At 37.9% G+C, this 18,611-nt stretch overlaps 1 protein-coding gene across 1 annotated transcript in view; it reads left to right on the forward strand.

Moving 5' to 3' along the window:
- Positions 1 to 5,539: 5,539 nt before the first annotated feature.
- Positions 5,540 to 18,611, forward strand: part of KIF14 (kinesin family member 14) — a 68,821-nt gene continuing 55,749 nt past the window's right edge. The window contains exons 1-7 of the mRNA XM_006834162.1: positions 5,540 to 6,630; positions 8,600 to 8,854; positions 9,864 to 9,951; positions 15,090 to 15,188; positions 16,332 to 16,384; positions 17,581 to 17,611; positions 18,429 to 18,536. Of these exons, the coding sequence (XP_006834225.1) occupies positions 5,540 to 6,630; positions 8,600 to 8,854; positions 9,864 to 9,951; positions 15,090 to 15,188; positions 16,332 to 16,384; positions 17,581 to 17,611; positions 18,429 to 18,536 (1,725 nt within the window). The remainder of the gene's footprint in view (positions 6,631 to 8,599; positions 8,855 to 9,863; positions 9,952 to 15,089; positions 15,189 to 16,331; positions 16,385 to 17,580; positions 17,612 to 18,428; positions 18,537 to 18,611) is intronic.

The following is an 18,611-nucleotide window of genomic DNA, read 5'->3' on the forward strand; positions in this document are numbered from 1 at the left end:
GGTTCAAGCTCACCAGCTACTCTCTGGCGGCTCCATACGATAAAGATGAGGGTTTCTGAACCTGCAAAAGATTTACAGCTTTGGAAAACGTATGTAGGGTCGCTTTGAGTGGGAAACGACACTTCACAATAACAACAATACCATTTTTACTGTTTGCCTGGAGTCGCCTAGATCCCACTTTTTTCTCCCGTAGGAACTCCAGAGGCCCAGAACCTATAGGTTAAAGGAGACCGGGTGAGAGGCAGAACCGACTGAGAACAGGGAGGATCTTGGATTTACATCTACTGCAACCTGAAACCCAACCACCGACACTTCCGGGGGGCGGGAGGAAGCGATGACGAGACGCCTGACGCGCCCTCCATCAGCCAATCAGAAGTCGGGGCGGCCATTCAAATTGTGGCTTCTGCGGGAGCTGGCGGCGGGGTGGAGAGAGAGACGTGAGAAACTCCTTGAGAAAAACCCGGAGGTGATGGTGGTCCCTGCGTAGGAGAGAGTGTGGGCACGTCTCCTGTGCACTGCCGCTGCTGTGTGGACAGGTGGTCGTACTACAGAGACCCTACACGCCCTGGAATTCCTGGTCGGCGGCGTCGAAACCTCGGAGAGGAAGGGCTCCGCGGGGACCTGGCCTTCGCCTGTTGTCCCGCCGAGTCGGTTGCATTTAGGAGGTGCCTTCGCTGTCTCAACACTGGTAGTGACCGTCTGAGAAGGAACAGAACCGCGAGGATGTGTTGGTTTGGGTTGCGACTTACTTGTCTTTAACATCTGATGCCGAAACTCCCCAAATGAACAAAAAAAGTATGGACTTATGTAAGTAGCATATAGTTTTTCATTGCAATAGAATGCCCAGATTTGTTTTCTTACCTTTATAGTATGGTGTTGCTGCTGCTGTTGCGTGGGGCTGAGTCGATTTTGACGCCTAGTGATGCTATTTATTGTTGTTAAGTGCCGTCGAGTCGGTTCCGACCCATAGCGACCCTGTACAGGGTTTCCGAGGCTGTAAATCTTTACTGGAGCAGAAAGCCTCATCTTTCTTCCGCGGAGCGGCTGGTAGTTTCGAACTGCTGGCCTTAAGGTTCGCAGCCTGATTCGTAACCACAACGCTACCAGAGCTCCTTTGGAAAGCAATAGTCTATATAAATATTTTTAATCAACTGACATTTTACAAGTTAGGCATGCAATTTTAAAGATTTAATGTTTGTCAGCATAACGGGTTTGTTGCACAGTTGACTAAAAGCCTTCACTGTTGCTCGCTTCTAAATGTTAATGCCTGATGTGTATTGTTGACACCTGTTTACAAACACATCTGCCTGCTGGAGAGCAGACTGTCTACTTACCTAATCTTGCAGAGTTGCCTTAATTCTAACAGTAATGCACATTACCTGTTGTTTGTGGTACTCGTTTGGAAACAATCTGCCGATTTAACACTAACCAATTTAATCTCCTTCATGAAACACTCCTGTGTTCAACATGTGTTCCATAGGTACTGCCTTATCAAAATAATTTGCTTCAGACTGAATTATGTGCTAGAGTTTCCTTTAGGTTCTCTCTGCATGTCTAAACTAGAATAGAAATTTCCCCTATTATCTGAAAGTAGAGCGTTCCTGTGAAACTCTCATAAGCAGCGTGAAGTGAAGAAGCAATTACTATTCATTTGTTGTTGTTAAGTGCCACTGAGTCAGTTCTGAGGACTGGCTGGTGGGTTTGAACCACCAACCGTCTGGTTCAAACTGACCTTATGCCACAGCACCATACTGTTCACTTATAGGGGAAAAAATTCTGAGCGTTCCTAAAGCCAGTGCTAGTGTTAATCAGTTAACAGTGCCAAATGATTCCAAATGACAAACATAAAATAATGCTAACATATAGTAAAAGCAGGAATTACCTGATAAATACACAACCTATGTAGAGTATAAGTAATTATGCACGATATAGTTCCAGGATGAGGAACTTGGGGACGCCACTCTTCCCTGCTTGAATTGCTTCTTTAACAGCTCACAACAAAACAAAGGCTGAACTTGCCATTTTCTCATAAAAGGTAAAGTCCTCTTCAGATTTATTTCCATTAGTGAAAACAGTTACTAATGTTGTTGGTAGTTGCCATCAAGTTGGTTCTGACTCATAGCGACCTTATTATGCACAGCAGAACGAAACACTGCCCGATCCTGGGCCAACCTCACTACTGTTGCCATGCTCGAGTCCATCGATGCTGCTACTTTGCCAGTCCATCTTGCTAGGGGTCTTCTTCATTTTATCTGACCCTCCACCCTACCAAACATAATATCCTTCTCCAGGGACTGGTTCTTCCTGACAATATGTCTCAAGTATGAGAGACGACATTTGGCCAACCTGATCTTCAAGGAGCACTCTGGCTGCACGTCTTCCAACACAGATCTTTGGTTCTTTTGGCTGTCCATGGCACTTTCAATATTCTCCTCCAACACAATAAGTGAAAGGCATCAATTTTTCTATGGTCTTTCTTATTCACTGTCCAGCTTTCGCATGCATATGAGGTAAATGAAAATACCATGGCTTGAGTCAGGTGCACCTTAGTCCTCAAGCTGACATCTTTGCTGTTCAACATTTTAAAAAGGTCTTGTGCAGCAGATTTGCCTAATGCAATATGTCGTTTGATATCTTGACTGCTGCTTCCGTGAGTGTTGATAGTTGATCCAAGAAGAATGAAGTCCTTGACAACTTCAGTCTTTTCTCCGTTGATTAGAATGTTGTTTACTGGTTCAGTGGTGAGGATTTTTGTTTTCTTTACATTGAGATGCAGTCCATACTGAAGGCTGTGTTCTTTGATCTTCATCAGTAAATATTTTAAGTCTTCTTCACTTTCAGCAAGCAAGGTTGTATCACCTGCATATCGCAGGTTGTTAATGAGTCTTCCTCTAATCCTGATGCCTCACTTTTCTTCATATACCTCAGCTTCTTGGATTATTTGTTCAACATACAGGTTGAATAAGTATGGTGAAAGAATACAACCCTGTTGCACATCTTTCTTAATTTTAAACCATTCGGTGTTCCTATGTTCTGTTTGAACAACTGCCTCTTGGTCCATGTACAGATTTCTCATGAGCACAATTAAGTGTTCCGGAAACTCATATTTCGCAATGTTGTCCATAACTTATCATGATCCACACAATCAAAAGCCTTTGCATAGTCAATAAGGCATAGGTAAACATCTTTCTGATATTCTCTGCTTTCAACCAAGATCCATCAGACATAAGCAATGTTACCCCTCATTCCACGGCCTCTTCTGAATCCACCTTGAATCTCTGGAAGTTCTCTGTCATTGTATGCTTGCAGCCACTTCTGTATTACCTTTAGTAAAATTTTACTCGCATGAGATAGCAAATATACTGTCCGATGATTTCCGCATTCCATTGGGTCACCTCTCTTTGGAATTGGCACAAATATGGGTCACTTCCAATCAGTTAGCCAGATAGTTGTCTTCCAAACTTCTTGGCATAGATGAGTGAGTGCCTCCTGTGCTGCCTTACTTTCTTGAAAGATTTCAATTTTTATTCCATCAATTCCTGGTGCCTTCTTCTTTGCTGATTCAATGCACCTTGGACTTCTTCCTTCAGTATCATTGGCTCTTGATCATATGCTACCTCTTGAAACAGTTGAACATCAACCATTTCCTTTTGGCACAGTGACTCTTTGTATTCCTTCCATCTTCTTTTGAGGCTTTCTGCATCATTCAATAATTTCCCCAGAGACTTCTTTAATAAAGTCGAGTCTTGATTTTTTTCTTCAGTTCCCCCAGCTAGAGAAATGCTGAGCGTGTTCTTCCTTTGATTTTCTGACTCCAGATCTTTGCACATTTTGTTGTAATTTTTGCCTTTATCTTCTTAAGCTGATCTTTGAAATTTTCTGTTCAGCTCTTGGACCTCCTCATTTCTTCCATTTGCTTTACCATCTCTACTCTGGAGAGCAAGTTTCAGTGTCTCTTCTGACATCCATTTTGACCTTTTCTTTCCTTCTTGTCTTCTTAATGACTTTTTACTTCCTTCCTGTATGATGTTCTTGATATTATCCCACAACTCTTCTGGTCTTCGGTCTTTAATGTTTAACGTATCAAATCTGTTCTTCAGATGCTCTTTAAATTCAGGTGGGATATCTTCAAGGTCATATTTTGGTTCTTGTGGACTTCTTTTCATTTTCTTTAGCTTCAGTTTTAATTTGCATAGGAGTATTGATGGTCTGTTTCACAGTCTGCCCCTGGCCTTGTTTTGACAGATAATATGGAGCTTTTCCATTGTCTCTGCAGATGTAGTCAGTTTGATTTCTATGTATTCCATCTGGCTAGGTCCATGTGTATAGTCGTCTCTTAATTCTGTCTAAAGAAGGTATTTGAAATGAACAAATCATTGATTTTCCAGTATTCTCTCATGCGATGTTACTAATGTAGGTCTTTCATAAAAGTGAATTGGCATTAAGTGAACTTTCATAAAGCCAGGAATACCTGTGTTGTTGCTGAGCACCATCAAGTCAGTTCCAACTCATAGTGACTGTATAGAGTTTCTGAAGAGTGAGTGGTGTATTTAAACCATAGTTCAGTGCTTATTCTACAGTGCCACATTAAAAATATTAATTTTTGCTTACATAGCACTTTTTTACATCTCATAATCCGTTGGCATGTTTGGCTTGTTAAAAGAGTAAATCTGTGTTTTCCCTCCTTAGTAAGAAAATGAGGACATGGTCTAATCTTTGAAATCTGCACTGGTTATCAGAGGTTCTGACACATAATGAAAAAACCAGTTGCTGTTGAGTTGATTCTGACTCAGGCCGACCCCTTGTGTCTCCGACTGATTTTTTTTTTTTTTTTTGAGGGGGGAAGTAGTTTACCAGAACTTTATCCTGAGGTGTCTTGGAGTAAATTTGAACCTAAAGCCTCTTGGTTAGCTACTGAATGTGTTATTTATTGCAATACCCAGGCACCTAATGAGGACTCAGTACATTTATTTGTTGAATAATGATTGTAAGCTATTGGAGGGAAGAAAATTATATGACGAAGCTTGGAAGTGATTTCTGAGTTGGAGTTTGAGTTCTGGGGACTAAAGGTATGAGTTGAAGCCCTGAAGAAGAAGTGGCTTCACTGTCAGAGATTGCGTAGTGAGCTGTACATAATCGGTGGGCCATATTCATTTTGAGTGAGTAGGTAGAGGAAACAGTCCTCTAAAGAGACAAAGGGCCAAAAAGAAAAGAGGGGACAGAGTTAGGTATCTATAAAGAGGTAGATTGTTTGTACGGCAAATGTGACAAGAGTCAAGTAGGAGAAGGATCAAAAAATGCCATCATTACTGCTTTAGTCTAATGTATTCCTCTGGGAAGTTACTTTAAAAATGGGAGGTTCTCTCTATATTTTAAAGCTTGTTTATAATCTGTGTGATGTAATTTTTTTTTTTTTTTTTTTTGGTAGGTTCACTGTTTTTAGAACTGATATATAAGAAATGGCTGGAAGTCAAATAACCATCCAAAGAGGATCTTAGGTTCTTCAACAGCCCTGGCTTTCAAATAACTTGTTGCCAATATGTCAGTATATACGGTTCATAATCGGAATGACAGTGATATCCTCAGTATTCCGTCTTGCCAAAAGAATTCATCATTGAATAGCCTCTCTCATAGCCGACTTAAGCAGCATTTGAAGTCAGATATGTCAGCATGTGAAAATAATGATCCGTTACTGAGATCTGCAAGTAAAGTTAAAGATATAAATAGCACTTATGTTATTTCTGCCTGTAAAAAAACAGGAGATCTACCCCTGACCCCAAAATCGGTAGGTAGATTGACACTTCAGAGAAGAGTTACAAAGAACAAAGAATCATCTTTGCTTGGTAGTGAGTTTGGAGAGTCTACTGAAAAAACAGATGAAAAACATCTTACATTACAACGTCGTGTTAAAACAGATTCTATGGAAAAGTGGAAAACAACGCAAAAAACAGGAAGTGAAACAGAACGTGATTGTGCTTCATGGGAAACTCGTAGCAATGGACAGACTGTAAATACTGATGAAAACATTTTTGGTGCATCTTCTGTACCTTTAGTTGAAGACTCAAAAAAGATTGCAATGATGACTGATGAGAAATACAAAGAAACATTTTCTGCCCCCAGTGATAAAAATGAAAATGTTGCATTTAAGTACTTAAGTACTAGAGCACCCATTGGTTCTCGGAGTCATACTGAAGTTGTTAGATCAGGGCACTTGGCAACAAAACCTCTTCAGAGCAAGTTGTATCTCAAAATGTCCGGAACAGAAAACTTATATCATAGAAGTATTGGGAAGGACATGGTAAAAAATTCAGCTAATAAATTGGGGACCTTAGAAAAAGGAAGAACAACACCCATGAAGTGTGCAGCAGAACACAAATCAACACCAAAGGGCAGTGTGCATCCGTTTAAGAGTCCAGCTGCATCAACATTGAAAAATAAGGTGCCCAGCCTTCCCCCTAAACAAAGGCCAAACAGTTCTTTTCTTGTAAATAAAAGTGAAAGGTCACAAGAAAACGTACTTCTGCCCAAAGAAGAAACCACAGCTCAGAACACCTATACAGAAGCAGATCCCGTAAAAGTGGAGAATAGTCAAGTGACAGTGGCAATACGTGTTAGGCCTTTCAGCAAGAGGTATGTACGCCTGTTAGAATCAAGCCCAAGCCATTGATGGATGACACATCTTTCCTTTAGAAAATCAGTGTACTCATGCTTTTTCCTACTTGTAGTATTTTTAGATTGAGAACATTTAGGTATAATTGTGGTATGTTAGTTGTTCTCGATTGTAAAATGAAAAATTTGAAAATTCTGTTTTCCAAGTCACCAATTTTTTTCTGGGTGTATTGCTTTTCAAAAGTTGGAATGAGTGAGTCATTTCAGTTTGTAACGCCAATCTGCTTTCAAATCTGTAATAGATGGTAGGACCTTCTAACTTTCCTTTAAAAGGAGTCCTAGCAGGTCACTCATTCCTTAAAGAGATTCTTCCAGAACCTTTTCCAGAGTTGTCATCATCACCATCATCATCTCAGATGGATGGTAATAGTGATAAGTGCTTAGTGATTCACTAGGTTGGATTCTGGTGGGAAAAGTCGCTCACCAAAAAGTAATTATGGGTGACAGATTAGACATGACAAAATATGAATATGGCTTTTAATTATTTTAAAATATTTTAAAGGAAAACAGTGAAAAACTTCACAGGATCAGTAGTACTCAACTTTATTATTGTTATTATTTTTAAGCTGTTTGTTAGGATTCGGGTGAAAGTCTCCAGAGCAAATTGGTTTTCCATTCAACAGTTCATGCACATTTTATTTCATGGCATTCATTGACTGCAGTCCCACAATGTGACGGCACTCATCCCACTTTCTCCCTGGGTTTACCATTTTCCTTTGTCCTTATTGGTTCTTATCCCTGTCTGTCTTCTGAGCACTATCCCTGGGCAAATGCTACCCTTTGATCTCATATGATTGATTGTTTTAAGAAGTATATATCTCGCACATGTTACTGTTTACCTTATAGGACTGTCTGCTGCTTGGCTGAGGCATAGGGGTGAGTTCAGTTCCAGGCTTGAAGGAGGGTTGAAAGGCCATAGACTAGAGTAGTGTTGAACTTGATGTTGTGTATCTAAGTAAGTTAGCAAAAGATATGGTGACCACTACAGTAGGAAGGAACTTCTAGTTTGTGCATAAAGGGTTAATCAGTAGTTAAAGGAGGTTACTAATGAAAATGTAGTACTTATGATGAGAGAGAGCTGAGTGTGATCGGTTTGACTCCCCAGAGAAATGTCAAGAAGCACAATGAGAGGCAACAGAAAGAACAGAGCCAGAGGGCCAAGAGACACAATGGGTGGCTACATGGAAGACCAGGAACCTGCTTCCCGATTCATCAGGCATTCATCAAGGGCTGGGGTGGCGGGGCATTAGTCTAAGTGATAAGGCAGGGAATCTAGTATTAATTCTGATCTAAAGTCGAGTCAGGAGGAAAGGGATACCTGGTGCCAATGTTTTCCTGCAGATCTAGTAAGTGAAATGTTTCAACCTCAATGTGACATAAAAGAAGATGAACTTGAAAATCCAGAACTCTGAGGGTCAGAATCTAGAGGAGGGAGTAATTGTGGATTAACAGTGACAACAGCTAATAGCCAGCAGAGATTTAGGATTCAAACTTAAGTTACATAAGGAGTTTGTTGAAATTATATTTATAATTTATGCCATTTTTATATCAATTTATTCCCCAAAATTTCTTTAAAGTATATAGATTTTCAGATTTGAATGGAAAAGTGTTATGTAGGTAAATTATAGTAGGTGGTATAGGAAAAAGGATATCTCAAGTGAAAAACAAAATGAGGAAAATATTGTGAAAGTAAATTTTCTGTACCAAAAGTCTAGAACCTCATTTTCCCTTTGAGTGTGGCATTTGAACTACTGGAGCTATATTTTGGGAATTCACTCGAATTATACCTGATGGCCTGCATATCTATATAAAATGGAAGATTTATCTTGCCTTTGAGGAATGTTATATTAACCAGTTTTGAGGTCCTTATTATATTCTGTATGAATAATACCCAGTAACTTAATTTTTTTGTGTGTGCTTCTTTTTAAAGAGAGAAGATAGAAAAAGCTTCCCAGGTGGTCTTCTTGAATGGGGAGGAAATAACGGTGCAGCATCCTGACATGAAACAAGTTTACAATTTTGTTTATGATGTTTCGTTCTGGTCTTTTGATGAAGTTCATCCAAACTATGCTAGCCAGAAAACTGTTTATGAGATGTTGGCGGTACCACTCCTAGAAAGAGCCTTTGAAGGCTACAATACCTGTCTCTTTGCTTACGGTCAGACTGGCTCTGGAAAATCATACACGTAAGTTTTATCACAAAGGAGCTCTGGTAGCATAGTGGTTATGAATTGGGCTGCGAACCTCAAAGTCAGCAATTCAAAACTACCTACCAGCTGTGGGAGAAAGATGAGGCTTTCTGCTCCCATAAAGATTTATAGATTCAGAAGCCTTGTACAGGTTCCCTGTGCGTTGGAACTGACTCCATGGTATCTAAGCACCACCACCACCAAGTTTTATTGCAAATATAATGTTCCAGAAAATTTTACATCTTCTGCTATGAGAAGCAGCAAAGGTAAAATTTGGAAATACAGATTGGGGCTCAAATCTCAGCTTTACATAATAGTTTTGCAAAGCTGGGCAATTTACTTAACCTTTGTACTTCAATTTACAAATGATATATAGTTTGCTTTGTAAGTATCCTTGGCTTCATTTTACTGTAAATTAGATCTCTTGTATAAACTTAAGCCCAGAGAGGTTACATATAGTAATATTATGAAAATTTAAAGTATGGTATGTAACAAATAGTAGATTTGATAATGCCTGCCCTAGAAGGAAATACTCAGAAATTTAATGATAATATTTATTGGTGTGAGAAAGATGAGGCTTTCTCCCACAAAGATTTTAAAGCCTCAGAAACCCTGTATAGGGTCACTATGAGTCTGAGGTGAATTAATGGCTCTTAACACTAACAATGTGTATTGAATTCTTCCTATGTTCTAAGCTCTGTGCTAAAGGCTTCACTTGTGCTTCCTCACAGCAACCTCTGAATGGGATATTTCTATTCCCATTTCATAGAAGAGGAAATTGAGGCTTAGTGAGGCTAAGTATCTTTTCAAAGATCACAGAGATTAATGGTAAAATCAAGATTTGATCTGTGGTAGATTTGGCTCCAGGGCCCAGGTTCTTAGCTAATAACTATGAGATTATTGGCTTGCTGCCCCTCTAATTTCCCCAAAACGTATCTAAAAACATACACGTACATACAAAAAAGTAACTAATTTTATTTTGTCCTTGTTTATAATTGTTTTCCAGGATGATGGGATTGAGTGAAGAACCAGGAATAATTCCAAGATTTTGTGAACATCTTTTTTCTCAAGTAGCCAAAAAACAAACCCAAGAGGTATGTTTTCAGAGACCCTGTGAACCTGCATATTAGACTATAAACATTCAAATCAGGTAAAAATCAAGCCTATGACCATGAGAAATATCTGATATCTAGGTCACTCTCCTTTGCAACAGTGGTATGGATGGGAGGGGGAAGGAGTGGTATTTTAAATGTAGAATTTTTTTTTTCTGGTTTTCAGTGATAGAGGGGGTCATCGCGTCTGTCTTCTCTGCTTTCTTCCTTTTGTCTATGTGTAGTGGCTCACAATATGGTAGTTTGTACTGGTGTATGCAGTCAGCAGGTACACAGAATGACTAAGGACTGCAGACATACATTTTTGGGCAATGTGAAGTAGAAAGAGAGTAGTGAAATTGAGATTTGGACCCAGCTTTGACTTCAAAGTCCATGTTTTTTCTGTTCTACTCTACCTGAGAGGCCTGTGCCCCCACCCCCTTTCATTTATTCATTCCTACAGTAGCAAATGTTTACTGAGCATTTACTGTTTGCCAGACAATCTTTTAGACCAGTTTCTTCCCAAATTTCCTTGATCATAAGTATTATTGGGATGTGGCAAAGGCAGATATCTGATTGCTTGCTAAAAATCTCTTCTAGAGATTTTGATTCAGTTGGACTAGCGAAGAGCCTGGGCATTTATCATTGTCATACTTTCTCCCTAATAATTATTATGATAAGGAAAGCTGAGAAAAGATTGTACTGGATTTGGGAATACGACATTAAACCCAGTTCCTGTAGTCAAGGAACTTGTACTTTAATGGAGCAAACAGGTCAGTAAACAGCCAATCACAAGCACTAAAGGCTAACTAAAGCAAATGGTATGTTAAAATAAGAACAGGACTCTGAGAACATGTCAAACTGGAGGGAGAGAGAGAGAGAGTTGGAAGTAACTGAGCTTAATTTTGAAGTACACATACTCGTTGTAAGCCGGATGAAGAAGAGGGAGGCAAACATTTTAGGCAAAGGGTAGCATGTGGAAAGACTTGAAAGCAAGAAAATAGGGAACCTTTGGGAATCTAAGCTGTTTACTTCGTTTTGAGTATGGAGTTTGAGATGAAATTAGAAAGGCAGGCTAAACTCCACTTAAGAAGGTCTCTATGAGCCATGCATCTGGAAGACTATGAAAGAATTTTAACCAGAAAAGTAATTTGGTCATATTGGCTCTTTAAAAAAAAAAAAAAAAAAAAATATATATATATATATCTTGGCTGCAGTGTAGAAAAGGGATTGAAGGGAAGTAGGACTGGATTAAAGAAGCTAGATATGGGGCTTGTGAGCTGGTTAAGATACGATGAGCTAAATTAAGAGAGTATCAGTAGGGGTGAACCAGGGGCACACTCTGAGAGATCTGAGTATATAGAACTGGTAAAAGTTCATGACTACTGGGAATAAAGGGTGAGGGAGGAAGGAATAATTGTTTCTCATTGGAAACAGAGTAGGTGTTGATGTCATTATTTGAGATTGTGTGAGAAAAGCAGAATGGAGCAGATGATGAATTCTGTCCCCGTCTGTGGATATACTGCTCCTCCTTTCCCAACCTCTTACCTCTAGTACGTAAATTGAAAATAGAAGGATAAAGGGGCCCAAGAGATTAGGGGGAAACTTGGTGGTCTAGAGACCACAGGTTGAAATGTTCAAGTTTAATGAGAATAAGGGATTCACAAAATTCTGGACTTGTGGGTCCCAGTTCACTGCTATTGAGTGTTTAGGATTTTAGAGATGACATAGTTTTAAGGTCACCACTTGTCTGTCAGTTTGTGGTGACTTGTGTGTTCCTATGATTCTGGAAGCTGTGCCACCGGTATTTTAAGTGCCAGCAGATTTCAGCTGAGTTACCAGATGAAAACAGACTAGGAAGAAGGAGAGATGATTACTTCCGAATATTTAGTCACCTTATGAACAGCATTGGAACACTATCAGCCCCAGAATGTTGAATACTGAAACATGATGAAGAGCATCAGAATATTGTCAGATAGAGTGCCAGCAGATGAGCCCCTCAGGTTGGAAGACACTCAAAACATGACTAGGGAAGAGCTGTCTCCGCTAAGTAGAGTTGACTGTGATGATACAAATGTAATAAAGCCTTTGGTACCTTCATAAGCTGATGGGATACAACTCTAAATGAAGAGAAACAGTTGTAAATATCCATTAATAATCAGAACATGGAATTTATAAAGTATGAATCTAGAAAGATTAGAAATTGTCAAAAATGAAATGAAATACATACATATCCATATCCTAGGCATTAGTGAGCTGAAATGAGCTGGTATGGGTCATTTTGAATCTGATAGTCACATGGTTTACTATGCCAGGATTGACAAATGGACAAATTGACATATTAAAATCTGTTGTGAAGTACAACATTGTCTGTTATAGAATAATATCCATAGGCTTACAAGGAAGACCAGTTAATACCACTACTATTCAAAATTATGCACCAAAGACAAAAGCCAGTGATGATGAAATTGAAGAATTCCACCAACTTCTTCAGTCTGAAATTGATCAAATATGCAATCAAGATGTGTTAATAAGTACTAGTGATTGGAATGCAAAGGTTAGAAACAGGAAGGATATCAGTAGTTGGAAAATATGCCCTTGGTGATAGAAATGCTGCTGAAGATCATATAGAATTTTGCAAGACTGATTTTGCAAATACCTTTTTAAAATAACATAAAAGACTATTGTACACATGGACCTCACTGCATGGAATACACAGAAATCAAATTCACTACATCTATGGAAAGAGAAAATGGAAAGGCTCCATATCATTAGCCAAAACAAGGCCAGGGGCAGAGTAGAATAATCAAATGCTCATATACAAGTTCAGCCTGAAGCTGAAGAAAATGAAAACAAGTCCATGAGAGCTAAAATATGACCTTGAACATATCCTACCTGAACTTTGAGGTCACCTGAAGAACAGATTTGATGCATTAGACACTAAAGACTGAAGACTAGAAGAGTTGTGGTATGGCACCAAGAACATCATACTGGAAGAAAGCAAAAGGTTATTAAGAAGACAAAAAAAAAGGAAAAGACTAAATGTGATGTCAGAAGAGACTCTGAAACTTGCTCTCCAGCATAGAGCTGCTAAAGCAAATGGAAGAAATAAGAGGGTAAAAGAGCTGAACAGAACATTTCAAAGAGCAGCTTGAGAAGACAAGGTCAGATATTATAACAAAATGTACAAAGACTTTGAGTTTGAAAACCAAAAGGGTAAAATATTGAATGATGTGGATTAATGCTCCAGACTGGAAAACCATTTGAACTGCAAGGTTGGCGGTTCAAGCTCACCAGCTGCTCCTCGGAAACCCTATACAGGGATACTATGGGTCAGAACCAACTCGACGGCACTTAACAACAACATGGGCAAAATATTGAATGATGCCTAAAGCATCAAAAGAAGACTGAAGGAATATACAGAGTCACTGTACCAAAAAGTAATGGTCAGTATTCAACCATTTCAAGAGGTAGCATATGATCAAGAGACAATGATCCTGAAGGAAGAAGTCCAAGGTGCATTGAAGGCATTGGCAAAGAGATGTAATGCATTTTGAAATCTTTCCACAAACTGATGCAGCACTTGAAGCACTCACTCATCTATGCCAAGAAATTTGGAAGATACGTACATGGCTAACTGGCTGGAAGAGATACGTATTTGTGCCTATTCCAAAGAGAGGTGACCCAACAGAATGTGAAAATCATCTAATAATATTATTAATATTGCATGCAAGTAAACTTTTGCTAAAGATAATACAAAAATAGTTGCAACAATACATTGACAGAGAACGTCCAGAGATTCAAGCTAGATTTAGAAGAGGATGTGGAAAGAAGGCATATTATTGCTGACATCAGATGGATCGTGGCTGAAAGCAGAGAGTACCAGAAAGATGTCTGCCTGTGCTTTACTGACTACGCAAAGCTTTTAATGGTTAGATTGTGACAAACTATAGACAACATGCAGAAAATGAATATTCCAGGACACTTAATTGTGTTTCTGGGCATCCTGTACGTAGACCAAGAGGCAGTTGTTCAAACAGAAAAAGGGAACACCAAATTGCTTAAAATTAGGAAAGGTGTATGCCAGTGTTGTATTCTTTCACCATACTTATTCAATCTGTATGCTGAGTATATAATCTGAGAAGCTGAATTATATGAAGAAAAATGTGATAGCAGATTAAAGGAAGACTCATTAACAACCTGTAATATGCAGATGATACAGCCTTGCTTCCTCAAAGCAAAGAGACTTAAAATACTTACTAAGGAAAGTTAAAGACCACAACCTTTGGTATAAATTGCACTTCAGTGTACAGAAAACAAAAATCCTTACCACTGAACTAATAAACAACATCCATATAAATGAGGTTGTCAAAGACTTTAATTTGCTTGGAGCAACCATCAACACTCATGGAAGCACCAATCAAGAAATCAAACGATTTATTACGTAAGGCAGATCTACTGCATAAGAGCTCTTTAAAGTATTGAGCAAAGATGTCGGTTTGAGGACTAAGGTGCACGTGACCCAAGCCATGGTATTTTCAGTAACCGCGTATGCATGTGAAAGTTGGATCATGTGATTCAAACTGACCTTGGGATCCAATAAGAAGTTGGTAGAATTCTTCAATTTCACTTTGAAATTGTAGTTAGTGGTTGGTGCATATATTTGAATAATTGTGATATTAACTTGTAGGTATGTGGATATTACACCATCGCATACAACATTACACTTCCAGGTAGATCTTGAAATGTTCTTTTTACAATGAATGTGATGCCATTCCTCTTCAGTTGTTCCCAGTATAGTAAACCATATGATTGTCTGATTCAAAATAGCCAGTATTAGTGCATTTCAGGTCACTAATTTATAGGAGTCCTGATGTGGCCCTGTGGGATAATTACTGGACTGCAATATCAGTTTGAATCTCAAGGTTGGCGGTTCAAACTCACTAGCCATTCCTCAGAAACCCTATACAGGGTCACTACGAGTAGGAACCAACTTGAAGGCACTTAACAACAACCTAAAATCATATACTTAGTAGGCAGGTGAGAAAGAAATGCTTATTGGATTGCATTGAGCCTTACTTAGAGGTTAATAAGAAACACAAGGGTTTTAAAATTGTGTACTATGTTTCCATTCCTACTAGGTCAGCTATCATCTTGAAATGAGCTTCTTTGAAGTATACAATGAAAAAATTCATGACCTTCTGGTTTGTAAAGGTGAAAATGGACAGAGGAAGCAACCTGTAAGATTAAAATAATTTATGATTTGTTTTTATAATTGCATAGGGTTAAATGAGGTTTCAAGATGACATGTCCTACAGTTTTACTAAAATGATCTATGATATGTTTGGGATTAACAATCTACCTTTTATTATTTAGTAAATAAATTGACCATCATTAGTAGAAATTAAATTAGTTATTAAAGTATATCTTTATTTTAATCATGTATAAAAGTTAAACTATTTACTACAGGACTTAGTTCGACTATGTGAATCACACATGGAATGCTTAATGTTGTTATTGTTTAGTGCCATTGAGTCGGTTCCAACCCATAGCGACCCTTTATAGGGTTTCCAAGGAGCGACTGGTGAGCTTGAACTGCCAACCTTACGATTCAAATGACTTTGCAGTCCAGTGCATTAACTCCCAGTGCCACACGAGGAGAGTCTGTAGATAAAAGAGGAAACATTTAAAAAGGCTTTTTTATTATGGAATGCATGTTTCACTGGATTAATTAGGAGAGTGATGCTTTATAGAGAACCTTTTTTGTGAAATAGAGTCTCACAAATACATAGGTTTTGTTGTTTTTTTAAACTACCCTTTGAATTAAAATTTCTTAATTTTGAAAATAACCTTGGAGCACACACACACACATAACACACACGTAAAAAAAAAAAAACTCTAAAGAGGTCAGTTGACTTGTCCAAGGTCATGCAGCTTATTCTGGGCAAATCAGGAAACTTGAAAAATTAAACTTGGCATTTCTTCCATGGCTTCTCTGAGTTTTTAATTTTCTAGTCATAAAGTTCAAAATTTATAATGTAAAAGGGAAGAAAATGTTAAATGCCTGAAACTGAACCTGTGTAGAGATCTACTTAAAAATATATAAATATATAGCTATTGTAGGATTTAACCTACAAAAAACAAAAAAGAGTTAAATCGTTTGTTGCTATACTATATTGCTACAGATTGTACACATTTGTAGTATTAAGATAGCTTCTTAGTGCCTTACAAATTTGTATTTTTGAAAGCCTTTATTTTTATTTTGCAGTATTAGAAAGACAGATTTCTTAAAGTCAAAAATATAGAAATACAATTATTAAAAGTTATGTTTACTGTGTAGTATTTGTCATCCACATACTGATGCTATTGTTTGTTTCTCCTAGCTGAGAGTAAGGGAGCATCCTATATCTGGACCCTACGTTGAAGCGCTGTCAATGTAAGTGTTCAGCTCTGCAAGAAGAAGGAGAAAGCAAAGACTTAGAGTGAATGCTCATCTCCCATAATCCTTATTTTACTCTCATTTGCCTTTCCAGCTCTGAAATCCTGGATAACTATTTAGCCGTCTACCCTGAATACTATTCAATTAACTCTCTCTTTTTTTTAAGCTCCTTGTTTTTATATTTGTAATTTTCACAGCATCTGTAAAGTGCTTGGTATCGAGTATTAATTATACTGAGTTGAAATAAGTATTTGATTTTTTTCCTTATCTCTCTCTTTGCTCCGTATTAAGCCTCCCCTCACCATCAGCTTTGTATACCTATTGAAGATGAAGAGAGAAGGTGCTAAGATGAGCTAGAAGTTGTTTAATGTGTGATGTGCTAAGAGGCATTTGCCTTTCAACACTCTCAATGCTTTTCTTAAAGGAAAGACAGAGTGATTGGCTGTTAGTTCATCTCCATTGATTTAATCCAGGATTCTACTGAGATCCAAATGTGTGTGTGTGTGTGCCTGTGCACACAAACATGTAAAGTAAATCTTTTAACCTTATGATAATAGACTTGAATATTGTAAAGATAAAATGCTAAGATACTTTTCTGTATTAAGAATACAATATTTATAAGAAGGGGGAACTTCAAAATTTTCATAGAAACATTCTGTTATCTTTTAATTCCATTTTCTATAAACTTTTCTGAAGACCCTTTTTATTTTTTGTTACAATTAAAACATTGTTTTAAGAACAGGCAAATTTATAGAGAGCAAAATTTATTAATGATTATTGGGGCCAGAAGAGAGGGGGAATGTTGGAGTCATTGCTTAAGGGGTACTGAATTTCCGTTCAGGGTAACGGAAATATTTGAATGGGAATAGTGTTAGTGGTTGCTCAGCATAAGGTAAATAACTGACGTCACTGAATTGTGCATGTTAAAAAATTGAAATGGCAAATGTTTTGATATATCTGAGAAGTCTTCAAAAAGTTCGTGGAAAAATGAAATTGAAGGTAATGGAATTTTTCATGAACTTTTGAAGCTCCCTTGTACATTTTTATCACACACACAGAGAGAAAACCGTTATTTCTTTCACTTTAAGAATGGGGTAAATGAAAGATTCTGTGAGAATTCATATACAGATTAGTATTGTTTTATGAGAAGATGAGTGTCATTATCAGTAAAATCTTTTCTTTTTTAAAAATAGGAATGTTGTCAGTTCTTACTCTGATATCCAGGTAAGATTGATTATCTGTTTTTGCCTTCTTTTTATTAGCTAGAAAGGCCATAATCATAAATGTTCATAAGAATGTTGTTGTTAAGTTCTGCCTAATTACTGTTTAAGGAGCTCTGGTAGCATAGTGGTTATGAGTCGGGCTGCCAACCACAAGGTCAGCAGTTTGAAACTACCAGAGGTTCTGCAGGAGAAAGATGAGGCTTTCTGCTCCCATAAAGATTTACAGCCTCGGAAACCCTGTGCAAGGTCACTATGAGTCCGAACCGACTCCATGGCACATAACAACAACAACAGTTGCTGTTTGGAGTCCTGGTATGGCATTGTGGGCTAATGCGTCAGACTGCAAAGTCATTTGAACTGCAAAGTCGGTGGTTCAAACTTACCAGCTGCTCCTTGGAAACCATCTACAGGGTCGCTGTGGTTTGGAATCAACTTGATGGCACTTAACAATTGCTGTTTGTATAAATAGAAGGCTAAACTCATTATTATATTATGAACTGATTTTGTTAAACTTTAATCACAAGGATTGTTCTTCCAAATTAAAAAAAAAAAAAAAAAATTGACCATGATGTCAGTTTATGGTTATAGAAATAGCCTTTTAAAGTTTTTTTTTCCCAATTCAGATACCTGTGACAGGAAAGAAAAAATTAGACAGTGGGAATATAAATTATTAAGACATAACCAATGATCTCTTACCTCTAAACTATTTGTAAATGTATCTGTTACTGGATGTGCTTACTTACTTTGTTGTTCTGTGATTTGTTATTCCAATAAATTACAGTCTGCATCTCTGACCTCCCTCCCTTCTTTATTATTAGAGTTGGCTAGAATTGGGAAATAAACAAAGAGCAACTGCTGCTACTGGTATGAATGATAAAAGTTCCCGATCTCATTCTGTTTTTACTCTGGTGATGACGCAGACCAAGGTATTATTATTTTTGATGATTATTTTCTTAGTAAATGCATTTAAATTTTTTGATTTTTCTTATTTTCTTCTTTAA

Source organism: Chrysochloris asiatica, unplaced genomic scaffold (genome assembly GCF_000296735.1).
Source record: "Chrysochloris asiatica unplaced genomic scaffold, ChrAsi1.0 scaffold00009, whole genome shotgun sequence".
Lineage (NCBI taxonomy): Eukaryota > Metazoa > Chordata > Mammalia > Afrosoricida > Chrysochloridae > Chrysochloris > Chrysochloris asiatica.